This window comes from Schistocerca nitens, chromosome 3 (genome assembly GCF_023898315.1).
Source record: "Schistocerca nitens isolate TAMUIC-IGC-003100 chromosome 3, iqSchNite1.1, whole genome shotgun sequence".
Classification (NCBI taxonomy): domain Eukaryota; kingdom Metazoa; phylum Arthropoda; class Insecta; order Orthoptera; family Acrididae; genus Schistocerca; species Schistocerca nitens.
The window spans coordinates 605695845-605720298 of record NC_064616.1 but is presented as its reverse complement, the minus strand read 5'-3'; the positions used below and the strand labels follow the sequence as shown (position 1 = coordinate 605720298).

The 24454-nt window shown below is 42.7% G+C and overlaps 1 protein-coding gene across 1 annotated transcript in view; it reads left to right on the top strand.

The window, feature by feature from the left end:
* LOC126248538 (regucalcin-like) overlaps positions 1 to 24454 on the top strand; it is a 64566-nt gene that overhangs the window by 36428 nt on the left and 3684 nt on the right. The window contains exons 4-5 of the mRNA XM_049949597.1: positions 7166 to 7378; positions 7461 to 7573. Coding sequence (XP_049805554.1) covers positions 7166 to 7378; positions 7461 to 7573 — 326 coding nt within the window. The remainder of the gene's footprint in view (positions 1 to 7165; positions 7379 to 7460; positions 7574 to 24454) is intronic.

Genomic DNA, 24454 nt, shown 5'->3' with positions numbered 1-24454 from the left:
GGGAGGAGGCGATGGTCAGAGAGATGGGAGAAAGAGATGGACAAAGGGGGAAGGAGGAGACGGACTAATAGAAGAACAGAATAAACACATACCTGGACAACGCCGTGTACGCAGCTAGTATATTATAAAAATGGGTCTATGTCGGTAGTTTCAACATTTCTTCCCAAACTACTGCACCGATTTCAACCAAACTTGATACACTTAACACTTACTGTCTGGAAAGAAGCACTGTGTGTGCAAGAACCACCTATCTATCAAAGAGGTGAAGGCGAAAAAGAAGTGTAGTGCATTGCGCACAAATATGCAAAATATATGCGTCCCGGATTTGAGAATGAGAGCACTTAACACGTTGCAAAAAATTTTACATAATTTCCTACCTTTAAGAAACATTTTCTCTGTGACAGGCCTACAAAATGTTGAAAGGAAAAAAAAATTATCGTCTACTACGTTTTCGCTGTTCATACAGTAAAACTGTCGCATCAGGCATTCTGTTTTAATTACTACTTATTTACTACTAATTGCATCCGCAACAGATTTTGCAGACAGTATCCACAGCATCACTGAATGAACCGACAAAATTATATCATGGCACAACATATAGTTCAGGAGATATAATGGCATAAAATTCAAGCAGCCTGCTAGAGGTGGCGTTGCCAAGCATGTTCTTAGTTTGATTCGCTGGGAAAGACACACACACAAGAAAGCAACTGACGGTAGCGAAAACAGAACTCGCAGTTAGCAGCGCAGGAGTCTGGTGCGCTATCATCTACACTTTGAGAACGACTGACTGACTGTATCAGTTTTTGTAGTGCATGTGGGAAACAGAAGGAGTGAATCGAAAAACGAGCGCATTTTACTGTTAATTTGTGTTAGTTTGTGCATTCAAGCCGTAGTTGATGTTTGGTTCCGGGGCACCTGAAACCTGCAATTTGTGTTAGTAATGATTACTTCTAACGTACATTTTCAGGAATAGGTGCAATCTTTAAGACTTTCCAATGAAAACAATGTACCGTATTATTTTTGAAAACAGTAATTGTGAACTGCACTTGCACGCTCTAAAATGCGATAATGCACAGATACCTGTTGGTTCCTGAATTACCACTTGTTCAAACGCTCATTACCAGTAAAATGGGCCTTTTGTAGAAATGATAAATTTAAGCTATGTGAGCAAAAGCTAGGCTGACTTAAGGTACATATTTTGAGAATGTTAGCAAATTTAGCCTGAATTCCAGATAAAGGAACCCAATTTTTCAAACTTTGAAGAAAAATGGTTTGATTTTTTTCTCGACGGTTCCAGAAGAATAACACTATTTCAGTTGCGTAAATCGTTTTTATGATTTGTCATAAAAAGGGGAAGTTCGTATTTAAATGTGGCTTCCACGAGAAAAAGAAATCGTACTTCAAAGGTTTAGGTAGCAAAAGTGAGCCTGCCGGGGTGGCCGAGCGGTTGTAGGCGTTACAGTGTGGAACCGCGCGTCGGCTACGGCCGCAGGTTCGAATCCTGCCTCGGGCATGGATGTGTGTGATGTCCTTAGGTTAGTTAGGTTTAAGTAGTTCTAAGTTCTAGGGGACTGATGACCTTAGACGTTAAGTCCCATAGTGCTCAGAGCCATTTGAACCATTTGAAGCAAATGCGATTGTTGCGATTCATTAACGTGACTCATTTTGAGAAAAATTGACCGCAGTTCCGTAGCCGAGTGACCAGCGGGATTGAATGCCATGTGCGAGGACTCCGATTCGATTCCTTTCGGGGTCGGAGATTTTCACTGCTCGGAGACTAAGTGTTGTGTTGTCCTCATTACTCATCATCATCCACACAGAAGTCGCCAAAGTGTCGTCAAATTAAAAGACTTTCCCTAGGATACCGAACTCCCTAAAAGGGAGTCCCGGCCAAAGTGTGCCATACGTACATTTCATTTCTTTGTCCATAGTTATAAAAAACAAATAAACTTTACACTTACTCAGTAACCATAAACAAAATACAGGGAAAATAATTATGATTATGAACCAATAAATCTGAGAGTTTCTCAATTCGTTAATGTAACAACAAAATAACGAAGAATAAAAAATAACAATAACTTTCAAAAAAGCTGCTCGAAGTGTACTCCTTCCATTGTGATTGCAAGTATTGTAACGCTGCGTCATGGAGTCCGCAAGGTTTCCAAAATCAAAGGTTTCCCCAATTTCGTCAAAGGCTAAAATTATGCTCGCAAGAAGCTCTTCGATTGTGCTTACTGCAGTCGCGTAGACAATTTTCTTCACATTCCACAACAGATAAAAATCTAAAGGGGTAAGATCTGGCGAACGAGTTAGCCAGAGAACTGGACCATCTCGACCAATCCACGTCTGCAGATACAGCGCAACTAAATGCTCACGCACCAAAACAGCGAAGTGCAGCGGTGCGCCGTCGTGCTGGAACCACATTACCTGACGAACCGCCCTTAGGAACGTCTTATAAATAGAAAGAAAAGACGTTTACACGAAACGCTAAATATGTCCGCCAATTTAAACGGGGAGGATGTAGGACGGGATGCAACAAACAGTCGCGTACTATAGTTACGCAAATGTTAACGCTAAGCTTGTTGTTGTTGTTGTTGTTGTGGTCTTCAGTCCAGAGACTGGTTTGATGCAGCTCTTCATGCTACTCTATCCTGTGCAAGGTTCTTCATCCCCCAGTACCTACTGCAAGCTACATCCTTCTGAATCTGCTTAGTGTATTCACCTCTTGGTCTCCCTCTGCGATTTTTACCCTCCACACCGCCCTCCAATGCTACATTTGTAGTCCCTTGATGCCTCAGAACATGTCCTACCAACCGGTCCCTTCTTCTTGTCAAGTTGGGCCACAAACTACTCTTCTCCCCAATTCTGTTCAATACCTCCTCATTAGTTATGTGATCTACCCATCTAATCTTCAGCATTCTTCTGTAGCACCACATTTCGAAAGCTTCTATTCTCTTCTTGTCCAAACTATTTATCGTCCATGTTTCACTTCAATACATGGCTACACTCCATACAAATACTTTCAGAAACGACTTCCAGACACTTAAATCTATACTCGATGTTAACAAATTTCTCTTCTTCAGAAACGATTTCCTTGCCATTGCCAGTCTACATTTTATATCCTCTCTACTTCGACCATCATCAGTTATTTTGCTCCCCAAATAGCAAAACTCATTTACTTTTTTTATGTGTCTCATTTCCTAATCTAATTCCCTCAGCATCACCCGACTTAATTCGACTACATTCCATTATCCTCGTTTTGCTTTTGTTGATGTTCATCTTATATCCTCCATTCAAGACACTGTCCATTCCGTTCAACTGCTCTTCCAAGTCCTTTGCTGTCTCTGACAGAATTACAATTTCATCGGCAAACCTCAAAGTTTTTATTTCTTCTCCATGGATTTTAATACCTACACCAAATTTTCCTTTTGTTTCCTTTACCGCTTGCTCAATATACAGATTGAATAACATCGGGGAGAGGCTACAACCCTGTCTCACTCCCTTCCCAACCACTGCTTCCCTTTCGTGCACCTCGACTGTTATAACTGCCATCTGGTTTCTGTACAAATTGTAAATAGCCTTTCGCTCCCTGTATTTTACCCCTGCCACCTTTAGAATTTGAAAGAGAGTATTCCAGTCAACATTGTCAAAAGCTTTCTCTAAGTCTACAAATGCTAGAAACGTAGGTTTACCTTTCCTTAATCTTTCTTCTAAGATAAGTCGTTAGGTCAGTATTGCCTCATGTGTTCCATCATTTCTACGGAATCCAAACTGATCTTCCCCGGGATCAGCTTCTACCAGTTTTTCCATTCGTCTGTAAAGAATTCGCGTTAGTATTTTGCAACCGTAACTTATTAAACTGATTGTTCGGTAATTTTCACATCTGTCAACACCTGCTTTCTTTGGGATTGGAATTATTATATTCTTCTTGAAGTCTGAAGGTATTTCGCCTGTTTCATACATCTTGCTCACCAGATGGTAGACTTTTGTCAGGACTGGCTCTCCCAAGGCCGTTATTAGTTCTAATGGAATGTTGTCTACTCCCGGGGCCTTGTTTCGACTCAGCTTAGAAATTAACGTAAGTGCTACGTGTGTTTCCGTCGTTCCAAACACGGCTACTTCGTCAGCTGTCACTTCTTTGGTGAAATATGCCTCGTCTGTCCACGACACCATCCTTGCGAAATTTAGATTTTCAGTCTATTTGTTTAAGTATCACAAGGAACATTGATTTCGGGAAGAATAGTCTTGCACCAAATCTTGCACTTTCGCTAGGTGGTACGGAAATAAGGTTTCGTCATACTACAGATTGCGAAACCTGTTGCGACAAACAAACGGATACATTTTATCATGTTTAGCTTTTGGGCATAATGTAAGAAAATATGATTAAATTCACTTACTCGCAAAGTTGACAGTAGGATTTGCGACAACCATATCGAGAACGTTTTGTTCATACTGAACTGTTCACACATAGCGTTGTCGTCCAGTGTCAGCTTTGTTAACAAAAAAACTTGCAGTCTCCCTTAATTTTCTGCCAACCTTTACTGAAGTAGTCCCACAAGGAATAACGCGGTTAGGAAATCTTGCGTTGTAAATTATGCGGGTCTCGTGTACGCTTTGATCCGCAGATCGAAGATCGAAGATCGCAGATCGAAGGAATACCGATGACGCTCAGTGTTATCACTACGCTCACTTCTGTGAGAAATGTGTGTCACTCCTACTTCCGGCGTTGTCCCATCACACCTCTTTCCGTGTAAATTCGCGGCTAAATGAACAAAGATCGACTGCGTAAATACGACTTCCGAAGGTGATCGAATGACTAGCAGACAAAATTCTGCTATACAAGCTGATAGCCTTAATGTAAGTTGTTCTCGTAGCGTAGATGGCAGCACCTGAGACGGCTGCGCTGCAGGCTCGGGTTCGATCCTCACTGTCGTCCAATGTCAACTTTTTGTATCATTCTCTTGTTTATTTGAGGAAACGAAACGAAGGACAAATTAGGCAACACCATCACCAGAAGGCTGCTTCAATTTGTACGCGCAACGACCCGTTTGGCTAACTTTAATGCTAATTAAATCGGAAGCGGGACAACGTACCGAATTTTTTTTAACAATTATTTCACAACACAACCTACAGTGCAACACCCTTTCAAACCTTTCCGATATTTCTGACCACTCTGTACGCGTGCAATATATGTCACATACACACATGTTGAACATCTCCTGCCGACCGGTGTGGTCAAGCGGTTCTAGGCGCTTCAGTCTGGAACCGCTCGACCGCTACGGTCGCAGGTTCGAATTCTGCCTCTGCATGGATGTGTGTGATGTCCTTAGGTTAGTTAGGTTTAAGTATTTCTAAGTTCTAGGGGACTGATGATCTCAGATGTTAAGTGCCATAGTGCTGAGAGCCATCTGAACCATTTTGAACATCTCCTCCTGAGCCTCTAGGTCGATTTCAGCCAAACTTTGTAGACATTTTACTTACATTCAGGAAGTAAATGCTGTGGGAGTAATAACCACCAACCTTCCGTTGGGGTGGGGGTGGGTTTGATAATGGGGTGGTGAAGAGAGAGGGGGCTGGAAAAGATGGGCGAAGATAGGGGGCATGATGAGGTGGACAGAGAGAAAGGGAGGAGGAGAAAGACAGAGAGAGGGGGAAGGAGGAGATGAAAGAAAGAGGGGGAGGAGGACGTTGAGTGATAGAGGGGAGGAGGAGATGACAGAAACAGGGGGGATGGATAGTTGGAGAAGGGAGGAGAAGGCGGATAGAGAGAGGGGGAGGAGAAGATGGACAGAGGGAGAGGGGAGAAGCAGATGGACTAATAGAAGATTAGAACAAATAAAGACCCTGGAAAAGCCAAGTCTCTCAGCTAGTATTATTCACATACTGAATACTTGGCGCTCTTTTTCTCACCTATTGGGCCCGCGCCCCGGCTCACACTTGTTCAACCCATGAGCCGATCTCGCTTATAAAGTACCTACGCATCTGCATCCCGACAAACTTGTGGAAAGCACACCAAGCAGTATCAACCGTGGTGCAATCCATGGAGAGGGATAAATCCGTAGACAGTATTCTCAAATGTGTGATTAATAACAGTTTGTCGTATTTTGTTACTGTGTTATTTTATTTAGCAATAAAGTTATTATGCATAGACTATTAGGTTTTACTCTTTTTATCCCTCTCCTCCCCCCTCCCCCCCACCCGCCATCTTGAATCTAAGCATGCACAAGTCGGCATATATACTGGCACTGTAAAACTATATGACCAGTTATCGTCTTAGTTTGTACTTACAAAAACCATGGCATGGAGCACGGGTAGATTGAGTGCAAAGTACACTGCCTGATAAGAGAGGTGCAGCACCCAGAAGATAAAGTCGGGTTTCAGTGTAACTTCACATACGTTCACGCCATTGGCCAGTATGTAAAAGAAGAGAGTTGCAATTTGCAGTGACAAGTGGAACGGGGAGAATGGCGGCGAACTATGGAAAGGTTCCATTTTTCTAATGTTTTGGAGAGGCATAATGTTATAGGGAACCGTGGGGTATAACTTCAGGTTTCGGCTGTTAGTGATCGGGGCAACTCTGACATGTAATGAACCTCCTGCATCCTCATCTGTTACTTCTCATGCGATACTGTAGTGCCATTTTTGAACAGGATAATGCTCGTCCACATATGGCACGTGTCGCTATGAAATGTCTGCGTGATGTTGAGGTACTCCTCAGTCCATCAAGAGCCACAGATCTGTCTGGGACCAGCTCAGGCGTGAACTCCGTCCCATAGCCAGTATCCAGGATGTCAAGGACCATTTGCAGTAGCTTTGGGCCAACTTGCCTCAAGAGAGGATGCAACGACCTTATGAAATCGTTCCCAACAGAATCAGTGCGTACACCCAGGTTAGAGAGGGTGCAACGTCATACTGATAAGTGGGCTCATACTGCCAAGTTATTTATAAATTTGTCACAGTTTTGTAGTCACTGTAATAATATCGCAATATCACATATTCCCTCAACTCGTGAAGTTTCTTTTCGTTTCCTCCCCCCCCCCTCCCCATTCCTTCTGTGTCCTTCACTTTTTGTGGCAGGCAGTGTAGATACCAAAGGGATGGAGCTAATTGTAATATGTATTTCAAGTATTCAAATACTATAATGTCATCTACATTCAATTTTCAGGTACAATGGGTCCATACAAGAACAATAAAGTCACACCGGAACGAGGAATGCTGTTCAGCTTGGACAAGGATAGAAAAGCAGTAACACACGTGACAAAAATTGGCATTGCTAACGGCCTGGCCTGGAGTTTAGACAACAAAACCATGTATTACATTGACTCTGCTACCCGAAGAGTCGACGCATTCGATTTTGACATAAAAGCTGGAAAAATAAGTAAGGTTATATATAGGATAATTCTTTATCCTTTGTTGGTAATACATTAAAAATACTAACGAATGATTGTTTCTGTTTAAAGCAAACAGGAGGACCATCTTCGACTACCCAACGAATGGTGTGGCAGGATTTCCAGACGGCCAAGCTATTGATGCGGATGGCAACCTGTGGATAGCCTCCTATGACGCCAATCTGGTAATGATTTCATGTCACACTGTTCCGATAAAAAATACGCTTTCAAACATTTACTTCAGAAATGGAAAACCAATTGATTACCTCACTATTGATTGAACTGTGGATACTTGGCGAAACATGATTACATGGAACACACATTTCTTGACCACTTGTTTCAATAACTAATTTTGCCAAAAAGGTTTACGGTGCGGCTCATACTACATAGAAAAACTGATAGGGAAGTGTGTATTCGACATAATGATCACCATTGAAGTTGAAAGGTGCAGACAACAGACTCTACCTTTGCGCAGCATCTTCTGGATACCAGACACAGTTATTTAGTAGATGTATAAACCCTACATTCTGGGCACAGCGGGCAGAAACTGTCTCTGATTGGACTTCTGGAGATGAAGAGGCACTACAAGAACTATCCTGAACAGATACTGAATTAACAGACAGACTTCGGTTACTCTCCACTTCTTAACACTGCCAAACCTGATTGAACGCCCAACCCAGTCTGATTAGTTGTGCTCCATTTGCAGAATCCTCTCGCTGTAATGAACTGATATAAGCGTTTTTCAATTTAGCCGTGATTCCGTAGAAAGTGGTATAGGTGACATATAGTATAAGTAGTCATGCTTTCCCACCTGAGACTGCGCTAGTTAAGCTAACCCTTACGTGGATTATTTCTGCAAATCTGTCGTAGATGTATGTAGCACCCCGAAGCAGTTCTTGTAACGCGCTGGATTCTTCAGAAGGTGCAAGTAGGCCACCTGTGATAATAAGTGGATATTCAGAGTGCTAATTTACTTGAAAGAAGTCCAAGGATTCCATTACGACACGTTTGTTAGCAAACATCGTAAAACAGTAACAATTTAATACAGTGAAACGATCCACTCAAAAAGAGCAAGCTCCGAGTACATCCTAACGCCGACTGGCGAGACTGGGAAGCGGCCGAAATATCTTGCTTACATTGTAAAACTTCGTCGCTCTTCGAACATCTTCGGTAATTTAGTAATACTCATTTTCTACTGAATTAACTGGTTTCCTTCACAGCGATATTATGGTACTGAAGTGCAAAGTGCGCTTGAGGCTCCATAGATTACTTGCTCAAACGCCAGTGGACTGATTCTGTGGATGAAATATAGCCCACTGCCCCTAGATCCGTCACGTTTACCAGAATTCTGCAGATAGCAGAATTAATTCGCTGCCTTGAGCAGTGCTGCAGAATACGATGGCAGCGAGTATCAAGCTGGTTCCCACGGAGGTACTGGGACGAGTGGACCCTATGGCGCAGTAGTCAATCGTGGGAGTGGGGAGAAGTACGCAAGCCCTGAGATTCGTTCTGGCTTGGCTGGCAATACACAAGGGTACCACAAGTGTTTAGAATGTCCTTTATTAAATATTAGTTACTAAAGTCCACTTTCGATATGGAAGATACTAGGAGAAGCCTACGAGTCATCATATTGGCTGTGATCTAAAATATCCGAATGATCTGAATTTTTTGCGCTGTGTTCAAAATCATTTATCCAAAAAATGTATGTACAATATGTAAAATGTAATGCTTCCCATCTAAAATATGTTAAAAACTAACGTCCACTTATGCTATATGACTAATTTATTAGAAATGTGTAGTTGCTAAAGATGAGGTTTACTTTAACTACAACTCCACAAAACTTCAATAAGCAAAACCAAATCAAGTGCAACTTTATGCTCCTGCTGCTTGCCATCATCAAACGGTAGCAGCACGTGTATATGTTCATAGTTTGATTATTCTACCACACTTGGTGTAAGACACAACAGGTCCTCAAGTTAATTATTTTCTACATTTAAACTTTTCTATGGTGCTTGCTTTTTCCACACCAAAAAAATAAGTCACTAACATAAAAAATGCAATATTTATGTCAAGGGTCAAAATCTCGTTTTTCAAACACATACACACACACACATATCAAATTAGTCTCTAAAACACGATTTTGAACTCTCAAATGAAGAGCCCAATACCATTTTCATGCCTCAATACCACACTATGCAGGTAATTGTTATAAGACACAATGGACCTTCAAACTAAATATTTCCACATCTGATTTGTTCTATGACGCTTTTGAAGTGTTGCACTGGTATCTCGGTTGTTGGCACTCCAATCTGAGGATATGTTGTTGATGGTTCATAGCACAAAATGACATTGTCTACCGTTTTTACAAGATTTTCAGTAATGTTTCACCTCACCAAGAGACTTTTTCAGGCGCACGAAGGTAAAGCATCATGTTCTATATTAGAAGAATATAATCTATGTCATTAACAGCCGAATACTGATTTTTATTTGCATTTGAACTAGACCTGATAGAAGTCATTTACAAACAGAACGTCTGAGGAATGCTGCAATATTTACTATCCAGAAAACAGATGCTAAGGTTCTCTAAAACTTTTACGGATTGTATTTTCTATGATTAACTACTAAATATCACCAAAATTTAATCAAAATACACGATGTAAAACCACACACACAATTTAGCCAAAAGACAAATGAACTGGCCAAGCGCTACTTTAGGAAGGAAGCAGTTATTCTGATGAGATTTTTATTGCGAATCAACACTAAATCTGCGTATTTCCATAATGAACTAAATGACGCTTTGATGGTATAATACAGAATACTCAACAGTGTATGGTGATTGTCATACCTTAATCACGGTGACTACTATCACACCAAACAAATAATTGATACTATCATAGGGACAATGACGCTCAGTTTACACGGTGGGGGCAGTTATAGTCAGTTTACAGTATGACTACAATTACTACAGATAAGTGTATCTACACACCTTAGTACAACCTCACATACGTCACTCAGCAAGATCCACATACTTCCAAATAGATTTAAGTAATTTGGAGTGTTTCTGACTAGTTCTGACAAAGTCACATTTTCACGATACACCAAAATTGTTGGAGACTGCCATTCACTCAGAGACTGTAAAGGAGGGGGGGGGGGAGGGGGGCAATGATGGTCAATTGACATGGTGTCTCATTACCCCACATATGCAATATGATGACTGCAGTTACCCCAGGTACCATTGGGTAGGGCAACGTGGGTCAGTTGATATAGTGACTGTCATTACCAAAATGTGTGTTTATCCAAGCTGAGCGAAATATGATATGCTTGGAGATTGCGTAAATGAGCAAGCACAGACATCAGCAAGTATAACCAGGACATGGAACAAGTGAGTTGATAGTTGTAATGCAGGTTGCGATCAAATCTTATGAGTCAGCAAATTGAGTGCTATCAATTCAAGACGTCTTCCCACTCTGCAATGGTTGTCAGCTACTAGGGGTGTAAGCTGCTAGGGGTGTCACCTGCTGCAGGTGTCAGCTGGGGTGGTGTGGGATATGTCAGTTACTGGGGGTGTGTCAGTGTGAGTTACTGGAGGTGTCAGTTGCTGGACTGTCAGCTGCTGGGGAAAACTCTATTCTTTTCATTCCTTCTGTAACATAATGATGTTACCTCATTGAAGTAAGCATTCAAGAGAAACGGAGAGAGAGAGAGAGAGAGAGAGGAAATCTGCTATAGTGTATAAATCAGAGAGATACAATTTACTGATATTGTACATAATTTTTTTATGTTGTGTGCACACATGTGAGGTGAAATTTAGTGACAGTGCAGCACAGTTTTTGCAGAGATGGAACATTGCGCGCGCGCGCGCGCGCGCGCGCGTGTGTGTGTGTGTGTGTGTGTGTGTGTGTGTGTGTGTGTGTGTGTGTGTGTGTGTGTGTGTGTGTGTGTGTGTGTGTGTGGGAGAGGGAGGGAGGGAGAGAGAGAGAGAGAGAAACTGTAGCAGCTTGACCCAAAACTGCAGCAGCTTGCCCTGAAACAGTACCAACTTCCCTGAAACTATAGCAACTTGCCTTGTAGTGTCTTGTAATTAAATTTCATCTCACATATTGTCTTCACACAGCATTAAGAAATTATATACAATATTTACACATCTGCCTCATCATCATAATCAGTAAATTTCATCTTTTCTGAATTATACACCACAGTAAATCCCTCCCATCTTTCTTTTGCTCCCTCTCTCTCTCTATCCCTATGTATCTCTCCATTATACTTGCTTCAGTCATGCAGCAACATTATAATATATTACACAGGGAATGAAATGAATACAGTTTTCCCAGTAGTCAAGATCTTCAGTAGCTGACACATCCACACCCTCAGTAGGTGACACCATCCAGCAGCTGACATTCCCAGTAGCTGAAACCCACTGCACTGAGGAAACAAGTCTTGGCTTGACAAGACTCATCTTGCTGATTATTCGCTTTAGCTTATTGAAACAAGTTACAATTTCGTGAATAAGTCTCCACTTGCTTAGTCAGTGTCGTGAATAGACTTGCTGATGTCCGTGCATGTGAATTGACGCAATCTCCAAGCATGTCATGAATTGTTGAGCTGAGATAAATGCATGTGCAAGGTGATAACAGTCAACATGTCACCTAACCATCACTACCACACCCAAAAGTGTCTGGGGTAATGACAACCCCCCCCCCCCCCATTTTTGTTGTAACATGAAGATGTGATTTGTTGCAACTACACAGAACTATTTGAATCAACTCGGATATTGCAAAGTGTTGTAAGGGAAGCAATACTATAGTGTGTACATATTCTCATCTGGTAATAACCATGTAAATTGATGATAATTGTCCATAACTCCAAGTGTAGGTCCGTGTCTAGGATGCAGACAGGTTGGTTGTAGGCTATCATGTTGCCTTCTCCTAACCAACACACAGCCATGACTGGCACCAAGGCAGAACCAGCTTCTGTCAGAAAACACCACAGACTTGCACCCTGCCCTCCCATGAGCTCTCGCTTGACACCACTGAAGTCGCAAATGGCGGTGGCTTGAGGTCAGTGCAATGCAACTTACAGGGTGTCTGCCTCGGAGCTGTCCTTGAAGTCACCGATTTGTAACAGGTCGTTGTGTCACTGTGGTACCAGCTGCTGCTCATATTGCTGCTGCAGACGCAGTACGATGTGCCAGAGCTACAGTACTGGCTATTAAAATTGCTACACCACGAAGATGATGTGCTACAGACGCGAAATTTAACCGACAGGAAGAAGATGCTGTGATATGCAAATCATTAGCTTTTCAGAGCATTCACACAAGGTTGGCGCCGGTGACGACACCTACAACGTGTTGACATGAGGAAAGTTTCCAACCGATTTCTCATACACAAACAGCAGTTGACCGGCATTGCCAGGTGAAACGTTTTTGTGATGCCTCGTGTAAGGAGGAGAAATGCGTACCATCACGTTTCCGGCTTTGATAAAGGTAGGATTGTAGCCTATCGCGATTGCGGTTTATCGTAAAGGCGACATTGCTGCTCGCATTGGTCGAGATCCAATGACTGTTAGCAGAATATGGAATCGGTGAGTTCAGGAGGGTAATACGGAACGCCGTGCTGGATCCCAACGGCCTCGTATCACTAGCGATCGAGATGACAGGCATTTTATCCGCATGGCTGTAACGGATCGTGCAGCCACGTCTCGATCCCTGAGTCAACAGATGGGGACGTATGCAAAGCAACAACCATCTGCACGAACAGTTCGACGATGTTTGCAGCTGCATGGACTATCAGCTCGGGAGACCATGGCAGCGGTCCCCTTGACGCTGCATCACAGACAGGAGTGCCTGCGATGGTGCACTCAACGACGAACCTGGGTGCACGAATGGCAAAACGTCATTTTTTCGGATGAATCCAGGTTCTGTTTACAGCTTCATGATGGTCGCATCCGTGTTTGGCGACATCGCGGTGAACGCACATTGGAAGCGTGTATTCGTCATCGCCATAATGGCGTATCACCCGGCGTGATGGTATGGGGTGCCATTGGTTACACGTCTCGGTCACCTTTTGTTGGCATTGACGGCACTTTGAACAGTGTACGTTACATTTCAGATGTGTTACGACCCGTGGCTCAACCCTTCATTAGATCCCTTCGAAACCCTACATTTCAGCAGGATAATGCACGACCGCATGTTGCAGGTCCTGTACGGACCTTTCTGGATACAGAAAATGTTCGACTGCTGCCCTGGCCAGCACATTCAACAGATCTCTCACCAACTGAAAACATCTTGTCAATGGTGGCCGAGCAACCGGCTCGTCACAATACGCCAGTCACTACCCTTGATGAACTGTGGTATCGTGTTGAAGCTGGATGGGCAGCTGTACCTGTACACGCCATCCCCGCTCTGTTTGACGCAATGCCCAGGTTTAACAAGGCCGTTGTTACGTCCAGAGATGGTTGTTCTGGGTACTGATTTCTCAGTATCTATGGTTCAAATGGTTCAAATGGCTCTGAGCACTATGGGACTCAACTGCTGTGGTCATAAGTCCCCTAGAACTTAGAACTACTTAAACCTAACTAACCTAAGGACAGCACACAACACCCAGCCATCACGAGGCAGAGAAAATCCCTGACCCTGCCGGGAATCGAACCCGGGAACCCGGGCGTGGGAAGCGAGAACGCTACCGCACGACCACGAGATGCGGGCTCAGTATCTATACACCCAAACTGCGTGAAAATGTAATCACTTGTCAGTTGCAGTATAATATATTTGTCCAATGATTCCCGTTTATCATCTGCATCTCTTCTTGGTGTAGCAGTTTTAACGGCAAGTAGTGTATACGCCGAACACGATGGTCTCCCTTCTCGGTAGTGCCACGTGACCGTCTGGAGAACGGTTTTCTTGCGACCGTACATTCTCGTAACCACTGCTGCCACCAACCATGTACAGTGGCTACATTCCTGCCAAGTCTTTCTGCAATATCGCGGAAGGATCAATCAGCTTCTCGTAGTCCTATTACACGACCTCGTTCAAACTCAGTGAGGTGTTGATAGCGGTGTCTTTGATGCCTTAAAGGCATTCTTAACTAACACCAACTCACCGCTTTCAATTTCAGAGGTAACTAACGCTCAGGACTGTTGCAGGGGGTATTCAAAGCTAACCTCATTTCCATTCTCATAGTGACGCTACTAGCGCCGCTCTTAAGCGGCTTGCGCAGTATTTGAACAGACATCATCTTTCAGATGTTGAAACACGCCTACCAACATTTTTGGTGTTGCGATATTTTTGTTCATCAACGTGCAACACACTTCTCACTTCGGTTGTAAAGCTGTTGGAAACTGTCAGCAAATGCTTCTCGGGGAATCGCTTAAGGCACTTGCGGGCGTGAAAAAAAAAAAAAAAAAAATTGAAATCAGAACATCAATTACACAAGTTTATCGAAAAATCAGATGGAAAAAATTACATATATGTACAATAGTACAGCGTCGTTGTTGTTACACACTCACCTCCACTTATTAACATTCTAGCTAGCCAGAATGTTCAGAAGTAGCACCCTTCAGTTCATACAAGTACATACAAGATAAATTACAAAGAACAGACTCAAACGATTAAAATGCCAGGCCAATAGTTTTTACAAAATTTTTGCAGTGGTGGGGGAGCAGCATGGATTTCGAAATAAAGTTAAAGTAACACAAATTATCAATGACATGGCATATTAATTAAATGCCTGCATTTCAGTTATGCGTAAACAAGCATGAATTTCGAAATAAACTTAAACTAACACAGATTATGAACGAACGGACATATTAAATAAATACCTGCATTTCAGTTATGCATAAATAATTTTTTGGACAAGAAATAGTATTTTTAAATTCACTTTTATATATGTGCGATTTTGTAAACACTTTTTGTGCCACTCACTCAGTGCTAAGGCTGCTTCATGCACTAATTTTTTCCATCGCACTACACACGCTCATACGGATTTTCGCACGAAGTATTGATCAACTCACATCAGCCTTTTGACCAAGTGCCTCGCAGAAATCGTGTCTGCCTCTGGATTCCGAGTTCCAACGTTTATCATGACAAATCTGTCTACAACGAAATCCAAAAGTAGAAACCCCTCAACAAACCATGTCCCAAAACTAACCAGGATCCTCGCTAAAGATTCCTTCCAGCAGAAACGATACTTTAGGAAAAAAGTGACAAGGCAAGCAACTGAATCACAGTAAGCTGAAATTACCATGACTTCTATTTCATTGATTTTAATCAATCCTTCCTATCTCCACGCACCAAAAATTGCGTGCACATACAATTACAATTTTAATACCCTTCAAACTGATCACTAAATTATTTGCCACACTCTTATACAAAGCATAAATCAATACATATTTTACTTAAATCCACGAGGTCACTGACCTCCACACACCCTCAGTGCCTAAACTTCCCCCTTTTGCACACGTACAGTGCCACAATAAACTAACAAATTGGTAATGAAGCCCCAAATAAACATATAAGTTATCCCTCCACCATTACTACCACCAATTAAAAATTAGAACAGCTTTTTATTTCTCCCCATTCTCTTCCAATTCTAGGTACACATATCCTGTTCTACCCATCCCTCAGTCTCATGTTCATCCCAAAATAATTCATTAAATATTTCCTTCGCTCCAAATTCAATCCTTCCCTCTTCTAAACGTCTAGCAATTTTAAACTTCTCTCGTTTCCACACATGCGGCAGTAACGACCGTAACGTTCTACCATACCAACGCCAGTCACACTAAAATCACACTCCCCCTTCATATACCAGTTTGTACGAACTTCATTACACAAACTATCCCCATCCACACTGTTTAATTAAGCCCTCTCTAAATTTTCTGTTAGCTCTTTCACACATTTCGCCAATTGACTTTCCACAGCATGCACAGCTTTACTGTTTTTCCCCTCCAAAACATCGACACCTGCAGCTTCAACAAAACTACACATTAATTCGATGTTAAGCACTTTACCTTCCCGAAATAATACATTGATGCCTAAGCCATCATCACCGTAAATATTCATCTCAGCAAACTCATCTGCTGATACACCATTTAAATCACTACAAAAATTCACATCAGAAACCTTACTTTCCTTCGTCGACAAAGTAACTTTACGTGAATCGTACACGACTTTATCCTCTGCCACTACATTACACAAATTGCTGCTACCTTGTTGTACAATTTTGGGACTTCCAGACTTGCTACATTCTGCTGTGGTCGGACAAAAATCAGCACACACTGCCATTTCTACACAATTTTCATCCAGATTAAGCCGCGATCCTACTTTACATACAGTTTCACATTCACACTGTGACAAACGTTTTAGATCCACACATTCATGAATAAGTTTCGTTTCGTCTTCATTCGTGACTAGAAATGCGTAAATTCCTTCCTCCGAAGTATCAATACCACTAGCTTTTACATCATTACGTAAATTACCATTACTCTATTCCTTTAAACAGAAATCATCTACCTCCGCCGATACATTTTTAACTTCAACTGGTGGCGAGACCAACGCTAAGTCTCCCTTAGTAATATCAACGCTTTCCGCCGAAACACAATCAATTACCCTCACTTGCAACTGGCGAGACCAAAGCTACGCCGCCTTCACTAACATCGACGCTTTTCGCCGACTCGCAAATACTTGCTTCTACAACACCTTCCTTACTGCAATTGCTACTATTTGCTAATACCTCTTCAGAACTCTCCACACAATTTGCTTTCACAAAATTCATCTCCTCTTTAATTTCTTTTTGAACAACTGAATCTGTCCTTTTATCGCCATTCACACGCTCATTCATTACACATTCATAACTTACATCAATTGCTTTTTCAAAGTTACCCACAATATTTTCAACTTCCTCTTTCACAGCGGAACCTATTTCAGTTTGCATTGTACCCATATCAGTCCCAATTGTATTCGTCACTGTTTGAATTATACTGATATTGTTTGCAATTCTATTCATATTATTTCCCATTCTATTGATACTATTTCCCATTGTATTCATATTATTTCCCAATCCCTGGATCACTTGCATTAGCTGAGACATCATATGTCCCCCACATTCATTATCCTTGACTGAATTCACACTAGTTACACTTTTGCGCTCTGATTTCGGACTAACCAGCTCACTTCCGTTTTCAGCATTACATATACTAGGTGACTGTTTTGTATCCACGAGATCCGTAAGTGGAGCTTGAACTTCAAACACTATCTCACTATTTGTGCAGGCACTTATCTGATCTGAGATGGTTCCCTGACCCATGGTGATGCCGTAGATTGTAGTGGAAGTCAACATTGAAGACTGCCCTGGAGTACTTGAAGACACTGCGGTCGTACTGCTGTTGATCTGCGTCCGCCACTCGAGATAATAAATGGCGTGTGACGAGGGTCTCCAGTCCGGTAGACCGCTCGCCTGGTGCAAGTCTTTTGATTTGACGCCACTTCGGCGGCTTGCGCGTCGATGGCGATGGAATGATGATGATTAGGACAACACAACGCCCAGTCCCTGATCGGAGATTCCCAGCCGGGAATCGAACCCGGGCCCTTAGGATTGACAGTCTCTCGCGCTGACCATCAGCTACCGGGGACGGACGCCACTCGAGAAGTCGCCTGATGTAGTTGTAGCTGCAGCCGGTTACCGCGTGTTCCAACCATCTCCGATACCGCTGTCCGTTAAACACGCTAACCGCTACTGTTCCCTGCACTCAACTTATTTAGACTCTGAGCCCCTACGCAAATTGCCTTTAAAGTGATAGATTAGGTCCTCTATCGATAGCATGTGTTAGTTGTGAAAACTACTGCGTAATATCACTATTTCCAGAAAACTACTTGCAAAAACAACCGATCTCACACTGTATTTTCTGAGAGGTTCACTTTACAGAAATCTCTATTGGTTTTGCAAGGATTTTTACACTTCGCATAGTACGCTGAATAACAGAGAGCAAAGGAATTATTAATTTGCAGGAAACAAATCCCGGAGAGGCCCCAATTGCGGGATTTCAAATAATAAATGAAATGAGGTATTGTGGCCCTCAACTACATACCCTCAGACTCAGAGTTGAAATATTAAAAGTTTTGGCTGGTTTCGTTGTCTAGGGTCTGGGATACCTAGCTGCCGCATTACAGCCCAAATACTGCTGAGTCTACAGTATACAAGATGAATATACACATGAATCGAATGGTCGAAGATTCCTATCACTCGCCAATTGCGAATTATGAATGAATAGACATTTATAAATGAAAGATTGCAGTTAAATAAATTCTGCAGGTACTATTTTAACGACCTTAAATTATGGGTACGATAGCAGAAGTAGCTTTAAGAACGCCCTTGATTACTGTAAAACGCTTATTGCTGTCGATGGTCGAGCAATTAAATAAAATATAAGTTGAACAACAGGGAAACAATAGATCCCTACTTCACGTAATTAGTTATGAACAACAACATACACTCCTGGAAATTGAAATAGGAACACCGTGAATTCATTGTCCCAGGAAGGGGAAACTTTATTGACACATTCCTGGGGTCAGATACATCACATGATCACACTGACAGAACCACAGGCACATAGACACAGGCAACAGAGCATGCACAATGTCGGCACTAGTACAGTGTATATCCACCCTTCGCAGCAATGCAGGCTGCTATTCTCCCATGGAGACGATCGTAGAGATGCTGGATGTAGTCCTGTGGAACGGCTTGCCATGCCATTTCCACCTGGCGCCTCAGTTGGACCAGCGTTCGTGCTGGACGTGCAGACCGCGTGAGACGACGCTTCATCCAGTCCCAAACATGCTCAATGGGGGACAGATCCGGAGATCTTGCTGGCCAGGGTAGTTGACTTACACCTTCTAGAGCACGTTGGGTGGCACGGGATACATGCGGACGTGCATTGTCCTGTTGGAACAGCAAGTTCCCTTGCCGGTCTAGGAATGGTAGAACGATGGGTTCGATGACGGTTTGGATGTACCGTGCACCAAGGCAGAAGCGACTCTCATCGCTGAAGACGACACGTCTCCATTCGTCCCTCCATTCACGCCTGTCGCGACACCACTGGAGGCGGGCTGCACGATGTTGGGGCGTGAGCGGAAGACGGCCTAACGGTGTGCGGGACCGTAGCCCAGCTTCATGGAGACGGTTGCGAATGGTCCTCGCCGATACCCCAGGAGCAACAGTGTCCCTAATTTGCTGGGAAGTGGCGGTGCGGTCCCCTACGGCACTGCGTAGGATCCTACGGTCTTGGCGTGCATCCGTGCGTCGCTGCGGTCCGGTCCCAGGTCGACGGGCACGTGCACCTTCCGCCGACCACTGGCGACAACATCGATGTACTGTGGAGACCTCACGCCCCACGTGTTGAGCAATTCGGCGGTACGTCCACCCGGCCTCCCGCATGCCCACTATACGCCCTCGCTCAAAGTCCGTCAACTGCACATACGGTTCACGTCCACGCTGTCGCGGCATGCTACCAGTGTTAAAGACTGCGATGGAGCTCCGTATGCCACGGCAAACTGGCTGACACTGACGGCGGCGGTGCACAAATGCTGCGCAGCTAGCGCCATTCGACGGCCAACACCGCGGTTCCTGGTGTGTCCGCTGTGCCGTGCGTGTGATCATTGCTTGTACAGCCCTCTCGCAGTGTCCAGAGCAAGTATGGTGGGTCTGACACACCGGTGTCAATGTGTTCTTTTTTCCATTTCCAGGAGTGTAGCTCGCGAGATATTCACTTCTAAATGCATACTACGTCTTCACTGCAGAAGCTACGGAAATCTCACAAGTGCTCAAGTCGGCACTACGAAAGATTTCTATCTCCCACGAACACACACAAGCCACTCCACACTCTCCAAGTCTCTCCTGTTACTGTGCGTCCGTCGCGCCGTCCTCCAGGACTCTCTGTGTCCTGTGCGACTGTCTCTCACGCCGCACTCTTCAGAACTCTCTTATCCTCTCTCGAAACGATCCTCCTCCCCCACTTCCATACAGTATCTCCACATGTCCTTTTTGGAACATTCGCTATGATTGGCTAGAGCGCTCCTTCCCTGTCTCCAAGCCAACACACACTCACAAACATAATGGAACACATTCGAAATACTGGATTTACATTTAAATGACTTAAAATTAAATAAATCTTTCCTACGGATGGACCATAAACACGCTCTAACACACATTATTAAATACATAAACAAATTAAATAAACATATATCAGAGGAGTAGAACAGAAGCAAGCCAGTAGCCTAATGTCTCTGTTCTTTCTAAACACAGTAAATAATTGAACAATTTCTTCATGAATAGTATATATCGGATATAAACAAAGATATAGATGAATAAATATATTTATAAACATGCTGCAACCGTTTTTCGTGTCACTGTGGAGTACTTATGTCCTGATGCAATTAATAGTAATCGGCCACATTGACCTCCAATAACTTATGTACTATTTAAGTTACATGCCTGTAATTTATACCAATTTAGGTTTACACTAATAGCTTTCTAAAGACATGTCAATCGACAAAATCTGATGAACCGTTTAGATTTTGGAAATTCGTTGCTGGGTGTTACTTGTATAATTTATTGTCAGATACTAAACTTTAAACTAATAAAGATATTGAAAATCTGATTACATCATCAGAATCGTCGTGCAAATAATGGTAATATACATTTTTCTTTTTGAGGTATCACATGATTCATCTGGCTACTATTAATTTCCATACGAACTGTGAAATGTCTGCCATTAAGGTTTCACAAAGTCCGCCATCTTTGGCACTCCTGGGATGTCTCCTTCATCAACACAGCATCACCAAGGAATTCCCAGCCACGTGGTCAGCCTGGACCCCGGCTAACTTTCGCCACCACACGGCCGGCCTGCCAAGCGGCCAACGCGGCCATGCTAACTCCGAACTTAGAATATTTTCAGGGGGCCACAACTCGCCCATTATCTCACACATCGTGGTCATACATTGCAGGATATTTGCAGTGACAGCGAATGGTCGTGCTTAGAATGTCTTTGCATATCTTCGGTTCCTTTGCTCTCACTCTCAAAGACAGCTGCTTATCATCTGCAAGCATCTATCACCCCCATTTGATGATGTGTAGAATTGTGTGTGATGACTCAAAAGTGGCTCATTCTCAACACCGTCTTTTGCGCCACTAAAGTGTTTAAACCACAGGTTACAAAAACACAACTTTTCTATATCCACCATCTTGCAATCTTATAAATTTTTTAACTGACAGGTTTTTTAATAACCTGTCATCCTGAATTTTTTAATTTTGCATCAGTGCCATATGGATAACATCATGCGTTGAAGGTTATTTATGACACCATTATTCCTGGGATGTATCCAGTCACACTAGTGCTTGCACTTTTCAAGGATATTTAATTGCAAAGTGTGCTGGAAGCCTCATATATATACTACTTGATCTGTGTGAATTATGCTAACACCTGTTGTAATGGTATGTCAGAAATAGAGAAAGTCTGATAATCAGTCTTCTGTGGGTATGATATTGAAGTATCGCCAAAGAAAGACTTACAGAAAAGCGAACAGTGTTAACAGTATTGTCACATGCTGTATCTTCTCTGCCAAGATGTTGCTTTCTGGTCTTCAGCAGATCGCTAGATGCATCATGCCATCCATCTGTTGATTTTAGGTCATGGTCGAATCTCTTAATCCATTTCGTCAGATTCTGGTCATTTTCTCTCAAAAACACTGCTAATGGCTGATTTGACTCTAACACACTAACACTTTTTATCCACCGGCATTTTGAGAATTTAGACTGCAAGCCGAATGTGTTGTCTGTATTTCGGTTCTTGCCTGTGAATGTGAGGGCATATGTGTGTCATTGTCTAAGCCATAACGGTTGGCTTGTTTCTGGTTTTCGTTCAAGTCAGTATGTTTTGTGCAAATAAACGAAAGTGTAATCTATCATTTTCACATACTTGTAGCTCATGCACCAAATCGTTTATAATATGATTTCGTAAGCTACAGGCAAGTACTAATTTTTATAGAAAATAAATAATTAATACAAATTAGTTTCTGAATCTAAATAACGTGATAATTCATTAACCCTTAATTAGCTTCCAGAATAGTGGTACAAATTGATAACTGCATAAAATTAACTTCCCCATTAACTTTCGCATAAGCAAACAATTTACTTATGGGGAAAAAACGATTTCTATCGTGAGGCAAATAACATCGTAGTTATCCACCACACACTATTGAACCTGAACATAAACGAATGTAACATACAGCGCATAAATAGGCGATGAATTCGACTATTGTAAGATTATATGATTGGCGACAGGTCACTGGAACAGTAACTAATGTACAATAGTAATTACAGTGAAACTTCCTGCCAGAGTAAAACTGTGTGCCCGACCGAGACTCGAACTCGGGACCTTTGCCTTTTGCGGGCAAGTGCTCTACCATCTTTTTTTTTTATCTCATTTTGTTCGTTGCATCTGCTCGGGGCGGACGTCGTAAGACAGCCGTTTAGGTTCGTTGTTGATCGATTAACTCAGTTTTTTTATTACAGAGGGCTGATAACCCTCTGACCGAACACGCTGAGCTACCGTGCCGGCACAATTTACTTATGGGGAAAAAACGATTTCTATCGTGAGGCAAACCATCTGAGCTACCGAAGCACGACTCACGCCCGGTCCTCACAGCTTTACTTCTGCCAGTATCTCGTCTCCTACCTTCCAAACTTTACAGAAGCTCTCCTGCGAACCTTTGCGAAGTTTGGAAGGTAGGAGACGAGATACTGGCAGAAGTAAAGCTGTGAGGACCGGGCGTGAGTCTTGCTTCGGTAGCTCAGATGGTAGAGCACTTGCCCGCGAAAGGCAAAGGTCCCGAGTTTGAGTCTCGGTCGGGCACACAGTTTTAATCTGCCAGGAAGTTTCATATCAGCGCACACTCCGCTGCAGAGTGAAAATTTCATTTTGGAGTAATTACAGTACAATTCACAGTGACATTTATTGGGAAAATGTTTTGGATGTGTGGTTCATTCACGAAAGAATGGACTTGCAGAACACTTGTTCCGCCATTTATTGAATATTGATCGTCAGTCTAGGGACATTTACCGAGGTGAATTAATAAAAGAGATAGACAAGACCCAAAGAAAAGTGACGTGTTCGTCATGATCAATCGTTTAGCTGATGCGATAGTGTTAACGGAGATGCCCCACGGACTGCAGTGACAGACGCTGCAAGAGAGGTTTTGTGCATTACGATGAGCTTTACTATTTATTTATTTATTTACTTATTCATCCACGGATCACCTTACAATGATGCAGGATATGACATCATAATTCAATGAAAATAAATAGGTCAGAAATATATAAGTGTACATATATGAGGACAGGACAGATGGTTGGCCGTGGCCTTGATGAAAGGCACCATTCAGGCATTTGCCTGAAATGATTTAGAAAAAACACGCAAAACATAAATCAGAATTTCCGGACAGAGCAATCTCCATCCATCCTCAGTGTCTGAACAACCACACCGCCTCATTCGATTGGTCCCTATTGTAAAATGCCCTTTGATATATCCACAGTTTGCTGCAGATAAATTATCAATCAAACATAGTCCCGCTCTTTGTCACTGCACACATCAAGGATACCCACTGGTGACTCGTGAACCATGAACATGCTGCTATGCCCCTTGCACTAACTCCAGTCTGTTCCAGAAAGTGACTACAGGAGCGAGTGAGTAAGTGCGGGGAAGAGGAGGGCAATATATTACGTCATCCCACATACCTGCATAGTGGGTGAATCGCCTAAACTTTGCATCGTAAATATTGTGGAAATGGAAAGTGCTACTGATGATGTGTGTTTTTCATACAAAAGATTGATAGCGGCTTGTATTGCTAGCCAACAAACAGATTACAATAACATTTATAAAGTGTATTTTTGTGCAGATATACATTTTAAATGAAACAATGACTATTAATATTAGCAAACAAAAAGTAGGCTGAATCAGAATGTCAGAGGTGTTTGTTACAGGATTTTAGTGCGAGTCGTTTACAAGATATGGTATACTGG